Source organism: Marmota marmota, unplaced genomic scaffold (assembly GCF_001458135.2).
Source record: "Marmota marmota marmota unplaced genomic scaffold, marMar, whole genome shotgun sequence".
NCBI classification, from domain to species: domain Eukaryota; kingdom Metazoa; phylum Chordata; class Mammalia; order Rodentia; family Sciuridae; genus Marmota; species Marmota marmota.
Genome location: NW_026000164.1, coordinates 9703608 through 9728067, shown reverse-complemented (window position 1 = coordinate 9728067; position 24460 = coordinate 9703608). Strand labels below are relative to the sequence as shown.

General features: G+C 38.8%; 1 protein-coding gene across 1 annotated transcript in view; it reads left to right on the top strand.

Moving 5' to 3' along the window:
- The window catches only part of Mgam (maltase-glucoamylase), a 151870-nt gene extending 133358 nt beyond the window's left edge, over window positions 1-18512 (top strand). The window contains exons 58-71 of the mRNA XM_048786802.1: window positions 5216-5350; window positions 5790-5877; window positions 6227-6365; window positions 6911-7044; window positions 7165-7199; window positions 7291-7407; window positions 7805-7953; window positions 8528-8612; window positions 9548-9604; window positions 12687-12811; window positions 14289-14377; window positions 15502-15551; window positions 16099-16269; window positions 17584-18512. Of these exons, the coding sequence (XP_048642759.1) occupies window positions 5216-5350; window positions 5790-5877; window positions 6227-6365; window positions 6911-7044; window positions 7165-7199; window positions 7291-7407; window positions 7805-7953; window positions 8528-8612; window positions 9548-9604; window positions 12687-12811; window positions 14289-14377; window positions 15502-15551; window positions 16099-16269; window positions 17584-17661 (1452 nt within the window). The 3' untranslated portion in view covers window positions 17662-18512. The remainder of the gene's footprint in view (window positions 1-5215; window positions 5351-5789; window positions 5878-6226; window positions 6366-6910; window positions 7045-7164; window positions 7200-7290; window positions 7408-7804; window positions 7954-8527; window positions 8613-9547; window positions 9605-12686; window positions 12812-14288; window positions 14378-15501; window positions 15552-16098; window positions 16270-17583) is intronic.
- The last annotated feature ends 5948 nt before the right edge of the window (window positions 18513-24460 follow it).

Genomic DNA, 24460 nt, shown 5'->3' with positions numbered 1-24460 from the left:
TCCTGGTGAGTCCTTTTGTGCCTGTGTGGATGGAGTGTGTTGGGAGGAGGACTGGGCTTTGGTGGAGAACCACTTTTCTTGTCCCTCTATCCATATGAAGAACAGAGAACTCCAAGTACAATAAAGAGTATATTTCCAGAGATTCCCAGAAACTCTAGAGGCAGGTGGAAGCTAGGGACCTCCAAATGAAGAAGTTCTTTTTCTCTGTCCCTTGTCAATCTCTCTCTTTGTTTTGCCAACTGACTTGTGCTTTGCTTGCAGGACCCAGCCATTTCTGGCAATGAGACACAGCCCTATCCTGCCTTCACTCGGGGAGTGGAGGATGATGTCTTCATCAAATATCCAAATGGTGGAGGCATTGTCTGGGGAAAGGTATGATCTAAGTGGTGACTACTAGTCTCCATCGTGGGAGAGGGCCATATTTTGTGTGTTTGTGTGTGTTTTACCCTTTTCTTGTGGATACTGAAGTCATTAGTTTCCATTTTTTAGTTAGTATTTATTTATTATTATTTCTTTATATATATATTATTTATTTTTAGTTAGTGTTTATTTAGTTAGTATTTATCATGGGTTGTGTGTTTGTGTGTGTTGTTTATTTGCAATTTTTCTATTAATGGAAAGCAAAGCCCCTACCTGTAGACCCTGAGGTCAGTAGTTTCCATTTTTCATTCAGTATTTATTGATATAGTGAGGACTTTGTGGATTTCACTTCTATCTTTATAAAACCTACATGATATTCAAAAGTATTATTACTCCCTAGGGCCATGGTTAATTACCTTAGGAAATCCTACATAGGGTAAGTTGCCTTGCTGCTACATATTTATCTCTTTGCAGGTCTGGCCTGATTACCCTGATATTGTTGTCAACAGCTCTCTGGATTGGGACAGTCAAGTGGAGGTAAAAGGCCCTTTTTGGATATTAGGTGAAGTCTGGTTGTCAGGAAGGATAGCCATATCCACCATACTGGACTTGTCCTGCCAAGCATATGGGCAATGCAAGGGAAAAACTCCTCAGAAACGGGTGCTGGGTGTCCGTGTTTGTGTGCATTACTTTCCATGCAGTTCTGTTTTATGTCTAATTGGGAGGTAGGTATTATCTATGGGACTTAAGTGACAAACACTGAAAGTACTTTTTCATGGTTTTAGGTGACACTTGGTTATTTCAAAATCAAACCCATCTGATTTCAAAGTGCTATAGAATTTCCAATGTATGAAACTTCAACGAAGACCAATCTTTTCTTAGAATGAGTCTACATCTTATTATTATTGCCTTGAGTATCCCTTTTAACTAGTATCTCTTTCGTCTTTAATGATTGGGTCTTTTGTTTTGTCAAACTTTTTTGTTGTTGTTGACAGACTTATCCATTTTCACACTAATAAATCCTGACCCCTACTCCTATCTTTACTTGGATCTCTCAGCTTCATGTTTACCTCTCCTTTTCCAGCATTTCATTAAAATTTGCTCTCTTAGGAACAGGTTTTTTATTTTAATGGATAGAGTTGTCCCATGCTGCTTGACCCAGGTTTCTTTGTAGCTTTACTAAGCATTTGTTGCTTGAAAGAATACATGGTTCCACACTGGTTCATGATGGCTTCAGCCAAATGTTCTGGCCAAAATGTGTACTGAGGGAACTGATGTGGCCTGTCTGCTTTGTTATCAGTTGCTCTCTAATACTTTTGAGTAGGGCTGTCAGGGAGGGGTCTGGACTTTTTGGAAGAACCAGTTCTTTGCTGGAACTTCTTCATCTGTTCTTCAACAATGATTATTCTTTCTGGACAGAAATTAAAGTAGTACATATGAAGCCTGTGAAACCTTTATAAAGGTCCTGGCAAGTCAGAGAAAGTACCTATTTTCCAGGATACCTGCCAAGGGTCAAAGGGCCATAGAATGTGGCTTGTATGTGGTCAACAAACTAGATGAGTTTCACTGTCTTGAAACTCTCAGGATCAAGGACTAATCAGAAAAATAGTATTGTGGGAACAAAGTACAGTAGCTATACATTTAGGTGTTAGCTACTTCAGGATTCTCAGGGGTAAAGGCACCATTTAAGGGATATTTCCAATACTATAGAATCCTAGTCAGTGGATGGAGGCATAGGAGAAAGACTTCAGTCATAAAGATGTAACTGGCTTAGTTAATCCCGCATGTTCATGCTTTATCCAGACTAGTTAAATTTTGTGAGGAGTGGTCTTTCTTAGTTCTGAAGACTGTTATTAGAACTAGCACAATCTGGGGATGAAGGGCTCAGTTCTGGGACACTGGAAGGAGAACAGTACTATAAGCCAGTGTTATAGTTTGCTGGCATTGGTCTGTGATCTTCTGACTCCTAGGTGGTAGCAGTAGTGTTCTAGATCCAAAGGAAATACCCATAATTTTTCCTAGATTACCTGAATATTAGATTCTGCATCATTAATTTTTGGTAGTAGATAGTTGGAGTGAAAGAAATAGTAGCTCAATGTGGCAGATTGGTAAAAATGATTCACAATCAATTCAAGGTTTTTTTTTTTTATTTTTGTTTTTGTCTACTACTGAATCAGTCTTCCTCCTACCCTGCTCCCCCCCACTCACCCACCCAATCTCTCTCTAGGCTTATCCATTATCAGACTAATAAGTCTGACCCCTACTCCCATTCTTCCTTGATTATCTCTGCTTCTTTGGTGTTCTCTCTCTCTCTCTCTCTCCCTCCTTCCTATGTATTCACCCATGTATCTGTTTATCATCTATTTTTTGCCTATGTGTCTAGGTATCTATCTAATAAGTAAATAAGGGAGAGAACCTAGCTAGTTGTTCTATCATTTCTAAGGGAGGATCATTTGAGGTTTAGTGGTCTAGGCGGCCCATGAGGACATAGGAACCTGCCAGGCCGTAGCCAATCTGACACATAGGTTTGCTGTCTTTAGTAGAAGGTCATTTTCACGAATGAAGGGGTTAGCTATTACCTTTAGAGATTATAAGGAAATACAGTTCATCGGTCATTTGGGGCTACCATTTTGAGGGGATTCAGAAGTCTGTGTGGCTGTATTGGTTATCCCAGTGATGTGGGAGCATCATTTGAAATTTGGTGGGTAGTAACTAGGGATCCCCATAGCTCTCATAGGAAGGGATTCTTCACAAAGAATTCTTTTGCCTCAACGTTAAATTGTTCCTTTGATGAGAAACACTTCATTAGGGTACTAAACAATACATTAGGTAGCTCATAAGAGATTATCAGATATAGAATAATTATGACCATTTATATTATTAATATCTACTTGTTGAGGCTAGTTAAGCTGAGACTACTGATGTCCAGGTCTGGCATTGCTAAGGGTAGTATAAAATAAACAAACAAGGAAGCAAATAAGTAAATGAACACCCATGAAGCATTGGAAAAGCAGATTTCTGGGTCTGAATCTCACTGTTTGATTCAGTAAGTTTGTGGTGGCATCTAGGAATTGAATTACAGTATCATGCAATGGATTGTAATAAGTAATTCTGAGGGCTTTTGTGCAGATGTGAACATCACAGTTTGAGGACAGAAGCAATATGGCAAGAGTTGAATTTGGATAGCACTTTGGCGAATGGGAGGGAATTTTTATTACATGGGTAAGGATCATTACAGCAGCATTTAGTAAAGTTAACAAACCATGGTTGGGCTGATTTACCACTTGATACAGTCTCTTGTACAATGAAAAAGTAGTGATTGGGGTCCATATCTCTAGATAAAAGACAAATGGTGATGAACACCAAAAAGAAAACAGCAATGGATCATCATGCACAAACCTGGTTCACAGAGGACAGAAAGGGCAAAGGGCTACATCCCTGGGAACTTTGGATTCCTTTGTTAGGAAATGGAAATAGAAAAGCATGGCAATAGACATGGAACCTTTCACCAGAAAGGTATTTCCCACAGGAGATACAATTCTGTCTCTCACACAGTTGATCATGATTCTTTTTTTTAGTCCCTACCTTCCACCTATGCCATGATTTCTGACATGGCCATAGCTGGAGCTCTGTTTCTGGTGAAAGGTTCTGTGTCTAATTCTATGCTTTTCTATTTCCATTTCCTAACATAAGAATCCAAAGTTCTCAGTGATGTGGCCCCTTGCCCTTTCCATCTTCTGTGAACCAGAGATCTGGGCATGGCGATATCCATTGCTGTTTTCTTTTTGATGTTCCTCATTTGCCTATTATCTAGACATATGGATCCCAGTCACCACTTTTGCATTGTACAAGAGACTGGAGCTCACATATATCAGTCCTCTTTAGGGATTCTTCCTATTCTCCAGCATTATTTAGCTCATTACATCATATGGTATAGAGTTTACCATAGAGGCACAATTGTTATAAGATATTCCAAGGATCAGAGTATTTTCTAACAAACAACATAGAATATATAGACATTCATGCATATTTGCTGCTACTGAGTGATGTTCTTCCCAAATTAAATACTGAATGTTTATTATCACCCCTTACACTTATGACAGTTTCTAGGCTCTGCATTGTAGGGACCATAAAGACCAATCAAAAGTATAAAGACAAAATCCTTGATCTAAAAACCATACAATCTATTTAAGAACTGATATGTGAATCCACTCTTCATGCTGAGATGAGGATATTACTCTTCCTGATGAGGAAAGAAGGAGAAAAGGAGACATTTATTGAAGCTTCCTCCTTAAATTCTTCCATTTTATGTTATACACAACTGCAATGCTCATGTGATTCTGAAGCCAAAGAAAACACTCATGCATGCCAGTCTAATGTCATGAAATGTAATCTCTCCCCTCTCCCATGTTGCCAGTGGATATGACACATTGCCATGCCACCTAGTCATTGCCTTTCCTCTGGTACAGTGCCTGTGGTGTCTGCCCTTTCCAGCTACAGTTGTTACCTGGCCCCTGCAGGATCTTTGGGAGAGCTTATGAAAAGGCAGGATAGAAAGTGCAGCTTGGGAATCTGAAGCTGGGGATAGTCAGTCAGGGTGTCAATTGATAGCATTCATGATGGCATGAAAAGGAAACAGATTATGGACATTTTCAAATGTGTAAAATTCATCCATAATTCTCCTCATTGCCCTCACTGTATTCTCAATTAATCAAGAACATAAGGTAGGCTCTATTAAGATTTTCACTCTTTGCCATAATGTAGTCCAAGTCTTTTCATTAATTAGGTTCTTCAAAAGTGCCTGTTGCTGTAAGATGTATTCGTTTGGGATAGTGAATTATATATGTTTTTATAGGAATACCGAGCTTATGTGGCCTTCCCAGACTTTTTCCGTAATTCAACTGCCTTGTGGTGGAAGAGAGAAATTGCAGAACTGTACAACAACCCAGAGAATCCAGAGAGGAGCTTGAAGTTTGATGGCATGTGGATTGTAAGTGTGTGTGTGTTTAACTTGGTGTGATTTACCATATGAATGTCAGACTTTCAGTCAAGGTGATATTAATATTCTGAGAAAGACTTTGGATATGTTATGCTGCATTTCCTGAACTGAGGTGTGGAATATCCTGATATTCCTTGTAGCTTGTAACTCACTCTGTCAAACCTCTAGGGAGATTGCCAAGAATGCCTCAGAAACTTGTTTACCCCAAGGGAGTATTGTTTTGACCTTCCAGTCAGTCATCCTTTAGGGATCAATTATTTTTTTAGCCAGTTCTTATCTGGATTTGATGAGCCAGACTGGGCAAGCACACACACCAGTACCCACAAGCAGGTGTACTGGTGGGAATGATGTATTCACCACTCCCTTGACTCTCAATTGACAAGAAGTCTCTCAGTTAAGAGTAAGCAATGTCTGTGTCTGACTTTTCTAGGATATGAATGAACCATCGAGCTTTGTGAATGGGGCTGTTCCTTCAGGCTGCAGTGATGCCAGTCTGAACCATCCTCCCTACATGCCACGTAAGGACCCTTGGGCTTCTCCATGGCTAGATGGAAGATAATCATTGTTTGAGCTCAGCAGCCAGAGGTTTATCCTGACCAGAAGAGCCCTCTGTGTTTTCTGGTTTATTGGGGGCCAGAAACGAAAGCATTTCAAGTCCTTTTCCAAACTTTTTGGTGCAAGTTTCTTGATCTCTTGGGGCAAGTTTCCTGAATTTGTCTAGAAAGCCCTTTTCTTAGTTACAATCCCATGGTTGGGGCCATTGTGAAGTCAAGTCAATCTTAAGATGTGTAGTTAAATGCCTTAAGGAGAGGTCAGGGACTAAAAGGCTCAGGGCTGGTTTTCACCTTCCCAAATCTTTCCCCTCAGATCTGGAGTCCAGGGACCGGGGCCTAAGCAGCAAGACCCTGTGCATGGAGAGTGAGCAGATCCTTCCAGATGGCTCCCGGGTGCGACACTATGATGTGCACAGCCTGTATGGGTGGTCCCAGACCAGACCCACATATGAGTGAGTCATTGTTTTCCTTTTCCAGTGGGCTCAGCCTGTGGGGACACATAGTGCTAGGTATAACTTAAGTTTTTCATAGCAATCCCATTGCAAGATTGAAGAACATTTAATTGTAATTCTGTCACAATTTTTATTTTTGCAACAAATAGTCCTTAACCATGGGGCCAGACCCTGTGAGTATAAGTAGGAGGTCAACTTTCAATAGGATACTGCCCCATAAGTGAGAAACTAGTAGTTCTGTTTGGGGAGACTCATGTGATGGCACCAGTTAGCATTACACAGTGCAGTTGCTTCTTTTAATGCATTAGTCATGTGAGGCAAAGGAAACACAAAACATGGTGAAATCCCTGTTAAGACACCATGAAGGTGGTGACACTGCTGGTGTTGTCTCCATCAGTCAGTAGGACCCTCTCCATTGCTCATTTTCCCACATTCCCATAACCAACATTTTGTTACCATGTCCTCTGTTCTTTTTATGGAAAGGGAAGCCCTATTCCATTCTTCTTGCTGTGTCCTCAATTCACCTGTACATTCCCCTCCTACAGAGCTGTGCAGGAGGTGACTGGACAGCGAGGGATCGTCATCACCCGCTCCACATTCCCCTCCTCTGGCCGCTGGGGAGGACACTGGCTGGGAGACAACACTGCCGCATGGGACCAGCTGAAGAAATCTATCATTGGTGTGTGGCTTCTTCCAGGGGCCTCTGCTGCAGGGAAGGGAGCTGGTGTCCTTGGGAAAGGAGGGAGGAGAGGGCGGGGCACACACATGCCTCTCCTGACAGCCATGGTTCTCATTGCAGGCATGATGGAGTTCAGCCTCTTTGGCATCTCCTATGTAAGTGACCTTTGCTCCTCCTCATCCCTAAGAGGACAGTGACCCCCGTGAGCAATCACCCACAGGCTGGTTTCATTTCCTCTGGTTTCAGACGGGAGCAGATATCTGTGGGTTCTTTCAAGATGCTGAGTATGAGATGTGTGCTCGCTGGATGCAGCTGGGAGCCTTTTACCCCTTCTCCAGGAACCACAACACCATTGGCACCAGGGTAGGACCTTCCTCCTTCCTCACGTGCTTTGCCTCACATGCTGTGCAGCCTTCACCTTGGAGTCCCAGTCCAGACCATCTTTGTTCCTGGGAGATTTTCAAAACCATCAAAGCTCCTCACAATTGCCAAAATGCACAGAATTATCAGAGGATTCTTTAGGTGTAGGAAGGATTGTTCCAAGTATATCCCTGAAGTGTTTTTTCTGGGAAAGTTCCATGAGGTCTCCTGGAAGATCCTCACTGACTATTATCAGACTATTCAGTATATTTCAGAGTGTCACTTGTAATCACCTTTATCTTAGCTGTGTGTGATGTACTTGGATCAAGCTTTCCTTTACCTCCTTTGTCCCCTAGGGTCCCTGGGTTGGGCTCTCAACACCTTTGCTTTTATTCCTTAGAGACAAGACCCTGTGTCCTGGGATGCTGCCTTTGTGAATATTTCCAGGAGTGTGATGGAGACCCGATACACCCTGTTGCCATATCTGTACACCTTGATGTTCAAGGCCCACACGGAGGGCAGCACTGTGGTGCGGCCTCTTCTGCACGAGTCAGTGTCCAGCTGGGGTCCCAGGGACTGATGCATAGTTTAGTTGGTTTTGTAGGGTGGCAGTTGATGCAAAAAATTCTTCTCAGTGAAGATAAGATTTATTTTGTCATAAGCTCTCCACACAGAGTCCACACTTTGAACTCTGTTTTATTCGCACTATGTGTTATTGAGAAAGGCTATTTATTGAGTGAAAAATATTTGAAATGATGCAACACAGCCTGTTTTCTTACTAATTTGTGCATGCACAGACCTCTGTATGTGGTGTAGCTATTGAAATAATTAAGGCCAAATGAGTCGACATCATAAAAAAAGCATTGAGGACCTTCTTTGCATTTTTAATGTGCCATCTGGAAATAGTGGAGAATTTTTCAAGTGACTGAACATATCTGAACCAGTTGTGATGTCAAGGTAACTTGACATGTAGAATATTGAAGCCTGTGTATTCCTGATCAATCTAGACAAACACTAAGGATGACATAAGATGGAGTTGGAGGGGAGACTTGTCTCTGAACTTGAGTTGTTCTTTGGGGACTTGGGCTGGGACTCTGATTGTGACATCTTCTTACCTTCCCAGGTTTGTGTCAGACCGGGTGACATGGGACATAGATGATCAGTTCCTGCTGGGTCCAGCCTTCCTAGTCAGCCCCGTCCTGCAGGCTGTGAGTATGGAGGCCTCAGATGTGTGGTGGATCCCAGGTGTGAGGGTGTGTGAATAGGGGCAGGAGAAGAAGCCTGGTGCGTGTAGATCCCAGGACATGGCTGCTTGTTCTACCTTTGTGTCTTCCTCTCCTTCTGAGCAGAAGTGCAGCACATAGGTGTTCTGGCCTCAGTTTCCTCTAGTTTCCGCTCATTCCTAGCAGTTCAGGTTCGTCAGAAAATCAAGAAAAAATGGTAGCCTTATGATGGGTTGAGATATACTGTCACTTTAATAAATAAAATAAGGGATCCTGGTTCAGGTGGGGTTTCATGTGAATATCATCACAGTCTTGTCACCATTGAAAGCAGCCCAGCGAGCCTTCCTTACCTCAGCCAGCCCTGCCCTTGTTCTTCTTGTGAGGTCCTCCAGGCAGCAAAGGTCATTTCTTCCCCTTGTACTTCGATGCTTAGGATTCTGATTAAAACACCAAGTAACAATTAGAACTTTTTCATAATTTATCCTGCTTCTGTAATGTGCTGATTCCCATCCATCCTTAGGTGATTTTGTCTTTAGCATTTGTTCCTGTGAATCTGTGAGCAAATCATAATATATTTGTGACTTCCTGCATCTCCAATCCTTATGTGGACACCCCTTGTTTGGAGGTTTTGAACTTTTCTGTGTTTGCAAAGGGTGAATGAAGGAAGACTTTTCCAGTAGTGCTGGTCTTCAGGGCCATGAGACAGATGGGTATTGGCCACCACATATTGATATCCCTTTCCTGCCCATATTACTTACTAGGTCACAGAAAACAAGTTCACACCTTGTTTCTGTTTAATTTTAGAGAGCTGAGTTTGTTGAATATAATCACTATTGCTCTAACTATTTTTCTATGCAAATTGGTTACTGTGTCTTAGCAACTGTATCCACTGCTCACAGCTTGTTTGTATTTAATTTTAGAATGCTAGAAGTGTCACTGCGTATTTCCCTGGAGCCCGCTGGTATGATTACTACTCGGTAAGTTTTTCTAAATATTTGTACATCCTTTGAAAATTGCAGAGTACAATGGTTTTAGACCTCACAGACCTCTGGCCAAGTGCTGGCTGTGTAAGCCATACGCTGTGTGGTTTTTACCTTTGTATCCTCAGTTTTCTCACTTGCAAATGGAATAAGACTTCTCTCTACAGAATCCTTGTGGAGTATCATGTACAGTATCTTATTCAGGGCTTTGCTTGTTGTTAGTGTTCTGTACTTGGGAGTTTCTGGGTTTCCTTATACCATCACTTTTCACTGAGGTGAGACCCTAGTACCCTCTTTATTTTATACCTATATAATATTACATATATTTTTTCCACATTTTTTATTAGTACATTATAGTTGTATGTGTTGTTGGTATTTATTGTTATGTATTTGTGCATGCACATAATATACAATATAAAATTATAGTTTGACCAGTATTACTCCCCAGCACATCTTCCCTCCCTCCCCACCTCCTACTCCCTGGTACCTTTCTTCTATTGATCTCCCTTTTATTTTCATAAGATCTCCCCCCCCCCCAATTTTTCCCTTTATCCTCTGTATCTCCCACATATGACAGAAAACATATGACCTTTAACCTTCTGAGTTTGACTTATTTTACTTGTAATAATTGTCTCTAGTTCTATCCATTTTCCTGCAAATGCCATAATTTCATTTTTCCTTATGGCTGAATAAAACTCTAATATGTATTTATACAACATTTTCTTCATCCATTCATCTGTTGATGGGATATTGTGCTATAACTATAGTTTTTAATTTTATCTGCTCCTACTATAAATTCCACTCCTTTTCCTCGTGTTCTTTTTTATTTTGTGTTAGTTTCTATAATACAGATACTCAAAGAGAAGTTGCTCCTAGCCACGTAAGCAGTGCATGCCTTTAATCACAGCTACTCATGAGGTGGAGCCAGAAGGATCACAAGATTTGTGGCTATCTTGGGAAACTTAGTGAGGCACTATCTCAAAATAAAATAAAAAGGGCTAGAGACTTAGCTCAGTGGTAGCGTGCCCCTGGGTTCAATCCCCAGTACAACAAGAAACAAACAACAACAAATAGCAGTTGCTTCACACTAATTACCTAATTAAGCAAACTATGAGCTAGTGTGTAAAGTGCATATAGACCTGGATCCCCACACTTAGAAGTTTAAGTAGTGCACATTGACTTACAAATGAGTAGCCCAAAAACAGCTCTTTGATGTATAGGTTCTGGGATACTGTGAGTCCCAGAGGCTAGCCAGGAATGCAGGGTGTTGGAATCAGCTTTAGGGTAGTCTCCTGAGGGAAATAGATGAGTCAGAGTCTGACCCTTGAGGAAGAATCAAAGTGGTAGGGGGTCCTTGTCCTGAAACCATGTCTCCTCTGACTTCCTGAATAGAACAAGGTGGAGGATTAGAAATATAGGAGAAAGGCAGAGAACAGAGCATGTGCCTGTCCCTCTCATTGGAGGGGGTGCAGTGGGATCGGATGGAAATGTAGGGGAAGAATGGAGGTGTTTCTCCTCTTCTATGTGCTGTAGAGCACTGACTCTCCTGTCTTTTCTTCTTTGTTGCCAGGCTGTGTCTTTCCTTAGGGTGCTGATATTTTAGGATGCTACTGTGGGCTTTTCTGCCAGGGCTTTCTAGGGAGAGAGCAGCCAACTTCTTTCAATTCGCCTAGCCTTGGCCCTGACCCTGTGGAGTTCACCATGTCATGAGGAGCTAATATTTGCTTGTCATAAATGCTAATATGCATGTAAATAATTTGTACCATATACAAGAAAATGAAGTATGAGGATTAATAAATAAAAATTTTAGGTGGGTGTGTAGCTCATAGTGAAGTACTTACCTAGCATGATCAGGACCCTGTGTTGAATCTCCAGTACCACCAGGCAGGGGAAAGAATTTTTTTGGAATGGTTGATTTTACACAAGGCTTTTAAATAGAAGATTTAGTTGAGGATTGAAATGTAAAAATTGATGTGGAAAGCCAAAAGCTAATTGAAGCAGACATTAAGAGAAAAAGGGCTTTTGTATTTAATTAAAATGACAATTACATGGCTGGGATCAATGAAGAAATGTCTACTTAATTAATCTTCACTAGTTATGGGTACCTATTCTTTGTTAGTATGGAGATTGGCAAGCAGAGGCCCTCAGTGAAATCAGGTGTTCACCTATTTTAGCAGATAAAGTTTTATTGGAATACAGCCATGTACAAGATTAATTGTCAGTATTCACTGCTTCTTACCTCTAAAGTCACAGTTCTCAAATTGGGGGTTGCTTATCAGGGGATATTTGTCAATGTGCAGAGTCACCTTGGGGAGTCACAGTGGGGTGGGAGGATGGTGTCTGATGGATAGACACTGAAGATGCTGCTAAACATCAAAAGAGCACAGGGCACCAATAAACATGGATCTGACCTTAATTGGCAGTAGTGCCAACACTGGGAAGCCCTATTTTGGTGAGAAAATGTGGAAGGTTCCTTAGTATTGTCAGGGAATGGCTCAGACAAGAGAGCCGCTCTCACACATGAGGCAAGTTAAAGACGTCAGTCATGAAGTAGAGATATTGAGTAGAAGAAGAGGAAACACAGAGTACGCCAGCTCACTTTGATGTTTTCAGTGAAGTATGAGGCCAAAATGTTGGTGAAGTAGGTGGAAGTGGAGAGTGGGGGAAGATGAAGACTCGAGAGACTCTTGGTGAAAGAGAATTTTCAGACCTGCATTGTGGAGAGTATGTGAGGAACTAGCAAGAAGTGAAGGAATGGCTGGCTGTGAAGCCTCCTGTAGCTGTGCTCTGTGACATACCAACAAGTTGTAGGGTGAGTGTGGGCTGTGATCCACGCTAGGACCTCAGGTGTGATGTAGTGTAGCCACCCAAAAAGGCAAGGGACCCTCACAGGACATTATAGAGGCCAAGCAGGACTTCACACAGCAGCTGGGGGAAGGAAGAAGGTTACCATCAGGTGGTGCTGAGCGGTGATGAGCAGGTAGCACGATCAGTGAGGTAGAGGAGGTGTCTTCCAGATGCACTGTGCAGGGAGGCAAGGTCTTCTTCCTCATCTTCTCTTCTTTTCTTCATCCAACAGGGTGTGGATATTAATGCAAGGGGAATGTGGAAGGACTTGGAAGCCCCTCTTGACCACATTAACCTTCATGTCCGTGGGGGCTACATCCTGCCCTGGCAGGAGCCTGCACTGAACACACAATTGAGGTGAGTATGGGGCTAGTGTTCCACTTTGCCTACCTTTTTGCTCACTAATTTGTTTCCTTTCTTTTCTTTCTTTTTTTTTTTCTGGTACTGGGAATTGATCTCAAGAGTGAGTGCTATTACTGATCTGCATCCCCAGATCTTTTTAATTTTATTTTGAGCCAGGGTCTTGTTAAATCTGTGATCCTCCTGCTTCAGCCTCCTGAGATGCTGGGATCATGAGAGTGTGCCACTGCCCCTAGCTTGCTCACTAATTTCTAATGAATGCCAGCAATCCCTGAAACATCACTAGTAAGGCCAAGAGTGGTTTTACTAAGCACCTGTCTTTTTGTTTGCTTGTTTGTGTTTCATCTTTTTTCAAATGTTGAACTCTGAATAATTAATTAACAGCTCTTTTGTATTTACTTGGTGAGATGATAGGTCTCAGAAGTGATATTTCAAATAGAAATAGCAACAGGGAAATCATAATTCCTGAGAATTTTAGGAGATTATCTGGATCTTTTATGATCTAAGAAATATGTTGCTAAGCTGAGCACGGTGGTGCTCACCTGTAATCTCAGTGACTCACAAGGCTGAGGCAGGACGATCGCAAGTTCAAAGCTGGCCTCAGCAACTTAGTGAGGCCCTAAGCATCTCGGTAGGACCCTGACTCTAATAAAGCATAAAAAAGGGTTGGGTATATGGCTCAGTGGTTAAGTGACCCTGGGTTCAATCCCCAGTTCCAAAAGCAAAACAAACTTGTTGAAGCCACATGACAACTCATCCCCAAGTCTGAGATTTCCTCATATAAAGCATGAATAAATTATTGACCTAGGTCTCTATAATAATTAGCAGTAACTAACATCAAGTGAACATTACTCTGTGTCTAGAACTATAGTAATATGGGGAGCTCTGCTTGGAGATTTAAGAAAGTTTTTCCTTACAAAAATGAAAAAGGTCCTTTGAGTTAGGGAATCTTATTCTGATTTCACAGATGGCAATGCAGAGCTTTAGGAGGCTAAGTGTCAGAGTCACACAGCTAGTAAGTAGATGGACAGGGACTAAAATCCACATCTGTCTGATATCACTCCTAAAGATCTTAGATCTTTACTCATTTGATTCCACAGATATGGATAAAAATGATGAGCTGAGGATATTTGTAAAAAGAACCCTCTTCATGGGTTATAGGAAATACATCATGAAAGATGGATTCCAGCTTTCGTATTTTCCTCAGAAACAGGAAGGGGGAACCCAGTTGGTTTTATTTTCATTTCTTAAAGAGCCTTGAAGGAAAATTTCCCTTGATTCATTTACAAATAATTCACTCATGACATGAGATTATCCAGCTTTATGGAGACTGAACAAGAGCTGAGTTACAAGTCTCTTGAATCTTAGAATTCATTCTTAATTTTGCTTCTTTGATTTTATGAGAACACCTTTGGCTTGTGACTGTGACTGGGGCTTTGTTTTTAGCTAATGCCTCTCTCTCACCATACTGCAGCCGCCAGAAATTCATGGGCTTCAAGGTTGCTTTGGATGATGAGGGATCTGCTGAGGGCTGGCTCTTTTGGGATGATGGGCAAAGCATCGGTGAGTACGGGTCGCCTGGGATTCAGGTCAGTGCAATTGTCTGGGCTTCTAGATATCATATGTCCCTGATTTTTTTCCTTTTTTATGTTAAAATATTTTTGCATTTAAAAATATAGTTGTTTGCTACTTCAAGTGTGTAATCCATTTTGTTCATGATCTTTATGCCTCATGCAAATGATGCTTAATGCTAGATCTCTCACCATTATTCATCAGTTCATTGTGATAAGGGACATATTTCTTAGCTTTATGGCTTATTGTCCCAGCAAGACAATGCCTCTCTCAGTTGTGCTACTTTGGAGGAAACTTTTCCATTAAGAGTTTACAGAAATGTGTAACTTCTTAGAAGGATGACTCACATATCCAGTAGAACTTTCTGCAGTGGTGGAGTTGCTCTATATCTTCTTAGTTTAATGCAGTACTAGTCATATGTGGCACAAGGTGACAAGTGCATCTGATTTTATATTTAATTTTATTTTAATTAATTTAAATTTACATTGCTATATTTTTCTGGTGAGGATAGCCAGTGAATACTGACAGCATGGTGATAAATGAGAAAGAGGCTAGAATAAGGGAGAAAATGTCAAGGATGGGGACGAGAATGAGAGCGCCTGAGGCAAGGATCCCAACCAGTCGACCTTCACCAGATGTGCCAGACTTTATACTCTCCCTGGGATGGTGGCATACATTAAGGGTAAAGGACAAGGAAGGCTTTTATTTGTTCCCTGGAGATTGCATTTAGAAAACTGCCTGATACCTCTCAAGATGAACCCAACAATGCACCAGTCTTGGTGCTTGTGTATGTGTGTATCTGCATGCATGTATGCATAAGTATACACTAGCAAAAGAATATGGAAGTCCTGAGATGACCGGGAAGAGGCTGGGAGTGGTAGACCACAAGGAAGGAAGTGGCATGAGACTGGTATTTGTGTTAACTGGGGTTGACTGTGAGTCTGACTGGTTTCCACAAGGAGGAGTCACATTACAAAATGGAGATGAGCAGAGAAGAAAAGTAAAACAAACAAAAAAATCACAAAAATAATCCTTGCTCTCTCAACCAAGACAGGTAGCCAATTAGAATTCTCTGGCATAAGCCTTGGTCATATTTTCCTGTTGTTTGTTTACAGATACCATTGAAAATGGAATATATTATTTGGCCTACTTTTCTGCCAGCCAGGTGAGTGTGATGGAAAGTGGAGTTCTGTTGGTTTAGTAGGATGTTCAATGCCAGAAGGGCACCTAAAATGTCTTCCATGCTCATCTTGTTAATTTACGTCCTTCCTTCCTCCAAACTGCACATAGAGATTCCCCATGTTCCCAGGAAGTTTGCTGTGATGGAAACTATTCACATCTCATCAGTAACCTATTTAGGTTTACCATTTCATAGATAGACTGTTTTTATATAGTGTAGCCCTGTTCCAGTGTTGCTTTGAAACGGTCTGCACATTTTGTGACTTCTCCATGCATAGAATATAAGTTCTTGATTGTTGAGACTGTCTCCTATAGCTCAAGGAAATTTTAAAGACCCTGCAGGCATTTATGCAAAGTAGATGTAGTTGGCAACAGGGGATAGAATGCTGAAATCATGATCTCTGCTAGCTGAGGACACAAGATGATGACCTAGAGTTTGCTTATTCAAGGTTTATATTTGTGCCTAAAAAGAGGTTGGGGGGAAAAAACTAATTTTGTTTTTTTTCCCTTTTGTTTTATTTCCAATTTGACAGAATACAATGCAGAGTCATGTAATTTTTAACAATTATGTTGTTGCTACAAACCCATTGAAATTGGGCTACATTGAAATCTGGGGTGTGGGCAGTGTCTCTGTTTCCAGTGTGAGCATCACTTTGAGGAATGGGAATGAAATACCCCCCTTCACCTACAACTCTACAACACAGGTTGGTGGCCCATGAAAAGTTCAATGATATTTCCCAACCTTGGTTGGCCTCATGCAAAGCCGGTTCCTTTCCAAATGCTATTCTCTCCTGACAATCTTCCAGGAATCTCCATTTTCAGTATGTCTGCTTGGACAGAATGCAGATAAAGGGACAATTCATGGTTTATCATTCTCTGGAATCCAGGGTCTGGATCCTTCCTTTCCATGTTTGTCTTGTCTTATCTGTAAAACTTATCTGTCCTTACTCCTTCATCTCTGTATCAGAGACCAGTCTCCCAAACAACTTGAACCACCATATTTCATCAAATATAAGGAGACAATACCAGCTAAAAGTTGTTCCACTATTTCACAAAGAAATAAATTCCACACAAAAAGGAAAATAAAACTATGAAATAAGTTTTTCATATCAATTACTTTAAAAAAATTTTAAACCTGTAGGAAGCTCTTTGAAGTTTCCATAGACAATAAAGTTTTATCTAAACATTTTAATGTTGTAAGAAATTAATCCTAAAGAAAATGTTGGCTGTAGATACGTTAATAATTCTACCACAAAGTAATTTGAAAAGGTAGACGCTGAATGTGAAGAAGTATTAATACCTTAAACAACTTAAAATACATGTTTATTTTATTATTTAAATCTGTATTCATATCTCTTATTATTTTATAATTAAATATTCTATTATATTGTTTTTATATTATACAAATATGTGATAGAAAGGAAAATATATTTTCTCTCATTTCTAGGTCTGAAACAAAAGTTTTTATTAGGTTTTATATTTTTTGTTTCCTCATACTGTCATTTTCTTGTCAAACCAACTTCCCCAACTTTACTAAGAGGTCTTAAAGGACTTTGCCTAATTCTGTTGTGAGCCAACTCATGGACTGACATGCAGGATAAGGCCTGCACACAGTAAGGTCCTCTGGAAGGTATTTGCCTAGAAAGAAGCAGGAGTATTAGACTCTTACTAGGCAATCATCAGAGTGGAGGGAATAGGAGAAGAAAAAATAAAAGGAGGACTTCAAGGCAAAAGCTACATCTCAGAACAGTGGAAAAGCGGGCATTCTCTCCAACTTGTCTATGTAGTCATTTCTCATCAGTGGTTCTGTATCACATTATCCCTATCACTGAACGATCTTTGCACTCTAGGAAATTAGAAAACACCTCTCTCACCTGAAAATGTTAGGGCAATTGACAGCTAGGCCATGAATTATGAAAATATTAGGGGTTTATGGGAACCATTGTTCTGCATCTGATATGTTTGTGTGTAGAAAATTTCAAACAAATGCCCAATACTTTTTCTTTGTTTCCCAATAGGTGTTAAAAATTGATGTGACCCGCAAAAGCATCAGCCTACATGATTTCCTTTCATTGACATGGAAAAGCTCTCCATAAATTTTTAGAGCAAGATCCTAACTTTGAACAACTCTGAAGATACTTATACTTCATGCCCATAAAATTATTGTGCATTGTTATTGATTCTTGCCCAGTATGGATAAGATATTTTATTGATTTGATCATGTTTTATCTGTAAATCCTAAACATTAAATTTTAGCTCTGTGGGATAGACAGTAGAGAGGTGTGGAAAATCTATGGATTGTCTTAACGTCTCTGTGTGATTAGTATGGTACAGATGATTCATCATATGAGGATGAACTGGTACCATGCAGTGTGTGTATGTGTGTGTGTCTGTGTATGTAATTATGGAATGGGCCCTACTTTCTTGCTATGGACATAGAAAAAACTTGTCATGACATTTCCTGGTCTTGAAGCTAAGCAGTACCTCAAGAAAGCATTCATAATGAGCATCTGCTAGTTGCTTATAGGGAGAGGGGAAAAATATGCTAAGAGCATGATGTAAGAGCGGAAACCACATCCACTCGGGAAGACCACAAAGACAAAAGCATTTATTTACCTTACACTTTTGACATCTTCTGTTAACAATAGGAAAATAAAATATAGGTGCAAGATAAGCAGGGAAGATTTGAGGCCACAAAAGATGATGACAAAAGTGATCACAAATTGTCAGGAATAGTGGCCTCATGGGGAAGGGAAAAGAAGAGTCAACTCATTTGAAAGAGAGCAGTGAAGGAGTTTGGGTATGAGAGGTAATTTATTTTCACACTAGTGTGCTTTGAAATGTATAAATCATGTGTGTCCACCTTGCCTAATATGTGTAACCACAATTCACACAAACACATGCAATCTATGTGTCACAGAAAAATAAAAGAAGTGAATTTGCAAAAGATTTTGAATGTTGTGATGTTTTGTCCCGGGGTACTCTCACTTCTGGGTTAAGACTTCTTCCTGTTTACTAAACTCTTGTGAATTGGTCTTTCTGGTTCTCTTTGGTGTCAGAGCTCCTGCATAGAATCCACTGATGAATTACAAAGAGCCTTTCATAAGCCTGAGGTTTGTGAAGGTGTACTTGGATTGTTTGAATTGTCCTAGCAGATGCTATATTTGATTAAATATCAACTGACAAAAAATGGGAGTTGAAACATACAGATGGTTAAAATTTAGGATAAAGAATTTACATAATGTTATTCAACAGGAGTATTTACATGTGACATTATTTGAAAATGACTTGAAACAAGTATATCTGAAATGAGCATGTCCACTTCCCCATGTGGTTTTCTTCTCGTATGGACCAGGAAACTCTTTGGCTTACATACTCAGGTTTCAGCACCTGCATATTGTCACGTTGGTTTAATGTTCTAATTATGAAAATAAGGAGCCTTTTCATGAGGGCCTGAGCAAACTAGGAAAGTAGTGAAATATGGAAAAGCAATCATGGGAGTCATTTGATTAAAAGGGTAGGAAACTTGTCAACCTCCTCTAATCATCCACGCGGGAAGACCACAAAGACAAAAGCATTTATTTACCTTACACTTTTGACATCTTCTATTAACAATAGGGAAATAAAATATAGGTGCAAGTTGGCTCTGGCTACCCAAAAGTGTTCCAGAAGTTTCCTGGCTAACAGTCCCCAGGGCCAAGGCTCTGAGTGAGGCATGTGGGGTTGAGAACATTTGTAGTGTTAGGGTGAGGAACTCCACTGAGGGCCTGGTAACACCTCTGGAATTCACTTAAAAGGATTAACTTGATAGTAATTCTAGGCACATAGGATGTGGCTGGAGGAGGTAGGTCATTGAGACTGTGTCTGTGGGTTTTATAGTTTTTACTTTTTGAGTGGAGCACTCTCTCTGCTTCCTGGTGGCCATGTCTTGAATAATTTTCTTCCTCTACACTCTTCTGACATGATGTTCTCTCTCCCTTTGAGTCCATAGCAATGGAACTGGCTCTCTATGAACTAGACCTCTGAAACCATGAGCACCAAATAAACTTTTCCTTCTCTAAAATTGTTCTTGTTTGATCTCTTGGTCTGGCAAAAAACTGACTAAAACGGATGTTTAGATATATGTATGCATAATGGAATGTTAAAGCTAATCACCACATCCATTATGACACATTTATCATTTTTTTTCAATAACAACACTTAGAAGCTATTCTCAAACATTTTTAAGTATACAGTATAATATGCTTTTGGTTGCTATGAAGATAGTTCCACAAGAACATGTATACCTTGTGTTTAGAATTGGAAATTTTCTTCTTAAACCATCTGGAAGTTTAGGAGAGGAGTTGGGTTTGTTAGTTTCTTTGTTTCTCTACCTGCTATCCATTTCTTGAGTGTAAGGTTGTAACCTGTCCCTCCTCATGGCAGGTATTAGATACACTGATCAGGATATTGTATGCTTTTTTTCTTTTTATTTGTGCATTGTATCTATTCAAAACAGAATGATTCATTGTGAAATATTCATATATGCATATAACATAATTTGGTCAATTTGTGAAGCATCCTCTGGGTTCAGAAACTCCATTAAACAACTTTGTCTCTTTAGGATTGGATTTCTTAATTTGCAAAATGTTGATGTCAGAATAAAGCTATGATTTCCAAGCTGTGGAGTTGTGCAGAGCCCCAGGGCTCTTTGTTACCTAGGGTTGGAGAAAAGGTAGATTCTCAGGATTCTGAGCTCCCTGCCCTGTATTCAATCATTCAGTAATTTATATACTGGAATCTCATTTGAAGAAATAATTTTAAATACATATATTTATCAGTTCTTATATATTGTGACACCAGTAGTTGTTTTTCAGCTGACAACCTATTTATTAGCCTTTCATAGACATATTTTTAACTGTACAGAGTAGGCTCCATGTTGTATCACCTAAGACTATGCTACTAAGAGGTTTTACTTCAATAAAAGGATAAGATTTATCTCTGCTTCTAAGGAGGTGATTACTTTTTAAAAGTTTTATTGGTGCATAGTAATTATTCACAATAGTGAGATTCATTGTGACTGATTTGTACATGCACACAACATAATTTGATCAATTTAATTCTCCTGTACCTTCTCTTCCCTTCCTCTCCTTCCTCACCCTGATTTCTTTCCTCTACCCGACTGGTCCCCCTTCTATTTTCATAGGTCACTTTTTTTTTTCCTCTCTAGCTTCCACATATAAGAGAAAACTTAGAACCCTTGACAAAGTATGGCTTATTTCACTTAACATGATGCTCTCCAAATTCATCTATTTTCCTGAAAATGACATATTTTTTTTTCTTCTTTATTGTTGACTTAACTCTACTGTATACACGTAGCAAATTTTTATTATCCATTCATCTGTTGAGGAGCCCATAGGTAGGGCCCATAACTTGGCTATTGTGAATTGCACTGCTATAAGCATGGTATGCTGACTTTAATTCTTTTGGATAAGTATTGAGGAGTGGGATAGCTAGGTCATATAGTAGTTCTAGTTCTAGTCTTTTGAAGAACCTCCATACTGATTTCCATACTGTTTGTACTAATTTACAATTCCATCAACAGTATATCGAAGTTCCTTTTGATCATATCCTATCCAGTGTTTAGTATTATTTGTATACTTGAAGAGTTTTATTTTAACTATAGTGAGATGACATCTCAGTATGGTTTTGATTTGCATTTCACTGATTGATTGCTAAAGATGTTGAACATATTTTTCATATATTTGTTGGCCATTTGTACGATTTTTTTGTTTGATAAATGTCTTTTTTTTCATTTTCGCAGTTATTGATGGGGTTGCTTTTGGTGTTAAGTGTTTTGAGTTCTTTATATATTCTGGATATTTATCCTCAGTCAGAAGAGTAGCTGGCAAAAATGTTTCTTCCATTTCCTAGGCTCTCACTTCATACTCTTGTTTCCTTTACTGTGCAGAAGCTTTTTAATGGGCTGGCATCCCATTTACTATTTCTTGGTATTGTTTCCTGAGCTTTAAGAATCCTATTGAGGAAGTCATTGCCTGCTCTTATATGTTGGAGTGTTTGCCCTGTGTTTTCTAGCAGTTGCAAATTTATTGTTTTGTACTTATGTCTTTGATCCATTTTGAGTTGACTTTTGTGTTTCATGAGAGATGGGGATCTAGTATTGTTTTCTACATATGAATATTCCATTTTCCCAACAGCATTTGTCAAAAAGGCTGTCCTTTTCCCAGTGTATATCTTTGGAGACTTTGTCAGATGACTGTATCTGTATGAGTTTGTCTCTGTGTCTTCTATTCCACTAGTCTATGTGTCTGTTGTCATTGATATAGCACTGTAGTGTATGTTGAAGTTGAGTATTGTAATTCCGCCAGCGTTGCTGTTTTTGCTTAGAGTTTCTTTGTCTATTCTGGGTCTTTTGTTCTTCCGTATGAATTTTAGGACTGTTTATAATAGTTCTGTGAAGAATGTCTTCATATTCTGATAGGGATTGCATTGAATCTGTTGATTACTTTTGGCAATATAACCATTTTAATGATATTAATTCTGTCTTTCCATGAACCAAAGGAGCTATTTTTATTGTTTGGTGTCTTTTTCTTTATTATTATTATTATTATTATTATTATTATTATTATTTTATTCTAATTAGTAATACATGATAGCAGTGTTTAATGTCTTTTTCTATTTCATTTTTTAGTGTTCAATAATTTTTGTTGTAGAGGTCTTCTATCTCTTTGGTTAGATTTTTATCTACATATTTTTAAAGCTGTTGTGATAGACTTGCTTTCCTGAATTCCTTCTCAGTGGATTTAGTATAGGTGCATAGAAAAGCTATTGATTTTTTGTATATTGAATTTATATCCTGCTACTTTGCTGGATTTGTTATCAGCTCTAGAATTCGTATAGTGAAACTTTTGAGATCTTGTAGGATTATATCTGCAAACATGATGATTTCACTTTATCACTTTTATTTCCTTCTCTTGCTTCATAGCTCTGGCTAAAAATTCAGATATTATATTGAACAGGAGTGGGAAAAATGGTAATCCTTATCTTAATTTTAGAGAAAATACTTTGTTTTACCCCATTACATATGATATTAGATTTGGGTTGGTCACATATCTAGCCTTTATGATTTTGAGGCATCTTCTATCACTACTTTACTTGGAATTTTTATCATGAATAGGAGCTGAATTTTGTCAAGGTTTTTTTTTTCTGTATCTATTGAAATAATTATGTGATTTTTGTTGTTGGTTCTACTTTTGTGGTGTATTGTTTATTGATTTGCGTATGTTAAACCATCCTTGCAAACTTGGAATTAAACCAACTTGATCATGGTGTATAATTTTTTAATATGTTGTTGAGTTTGATTTGCTAATATTTTATTAAAGATTTTTATATCTGTGTTCACCAAGAATATTGGTCTGTAGTTTTCTTCTCTTGATGTGTCTTATCTGGTTTTGGTATCAGGCTGATACTGGCTTCATAGAATGAGTTTGGAAGTGTTTCTTCCTTTTCTGTTTCATGGCATAATTTATGGAGCATTGACTTTAGTTCTTTAAAGTTCTTGTAGAATTAATCTGTGAATCCATCTGGTTCTAGGCTTTTTATTGTTGGAAGTCTTTTTTATTTCTGCTTCAATTTCATTATTATTGGTCTGTTTAGCTTTTCTATATCTTCTTGGTTCAATTTTGGTAGGTACTGTTTCTAGAAATTTATCTATTTCTTTTTATAATTTCTAATTTATTGGGACATAGGTTTAAAAATATTTCCTAATAATCCTCTGGATTTCAAGTGATATCTCTTGTGATATCTTCTTTTTCATCTTTATAACCTTTGTAGTTTCTATTCTATCTTTCATTAATTTTGGCTTTGATCTTCATTATTTCTTTCCTCCTACTTGTTTTGAAATTGGTTTGTTCTTAATTTTCTAAGATCTCAAGATGCATCTTTAGGTTATTTATTTGGGATTGTTCTGATTTTTTATGTAGGCACTCACAGGTGCAAACTTTCCTCTTAGAACTGTATATGGTATTTCCCAGGGATCCTGGTTTGTGGTATTTCTATTCTTATTTGATTCTAAGAATATCTAAATTTCTCCCCTGATTTCTTTGATGACCCACTCACTATTCAAAAGTGTATTTGTTTAATCTCCATGTATTTATATGGTTTCTGTAAGTTTTCTTGCATTTGTTTCTGATTTCCTTGCATTACGATCTGATGAGATGTATGGGATTATATTGACTTTTTTGTATTTGCCAAGACTTGCTTTGTGACCTAAAATATGGTCTATTTTGAAGAAAGTTCCATGAGCAGGTGAGAAGAAAGTATATTCAGATGTGGTTGGATGAAACATTCTCTAGATGCCTGTTAAGTTCATTTGATTTAAAATAGTTTTTAGTTTTGAAGTGTCTTTCCTAACTTTATAGCTGAATAAACCTATCTACTGATGAGAATGGTATATTGAAAATATCTGGTATTATTCTATTGGGATCTTTGGGAGACTTTAAGCATATTATTTATTTATGTAATTAGGTACACCAATATTTGGGGCCTAAATATTTGCTGTACTTACATCTTCTTGTTTTATTGTAGAAATAGGACTGTTTTATACTCTTGAAAATCGTTGAAGCTCCCTATAGGTCTTATATATGAGATTATATTTTTGATATTTTGTCATAGTAAAATTTTACTACATTTTATAATACAAAATTAGAAGATTAGTCTTACACTTTTGCAAATCTCTTTAAAGTCTGACTTAATAGAAGGAAGCAGGATTCTTGTATCTGTTTTTACATTCAACATTTCCCCTGTGGGGAAACTCCACCTTGGGCTCATGAGAGAAAGATAGTAAAAAGAGAAAATATTTTCTTGGTGTTTTGATGAAAATAGTTGTACACGCCC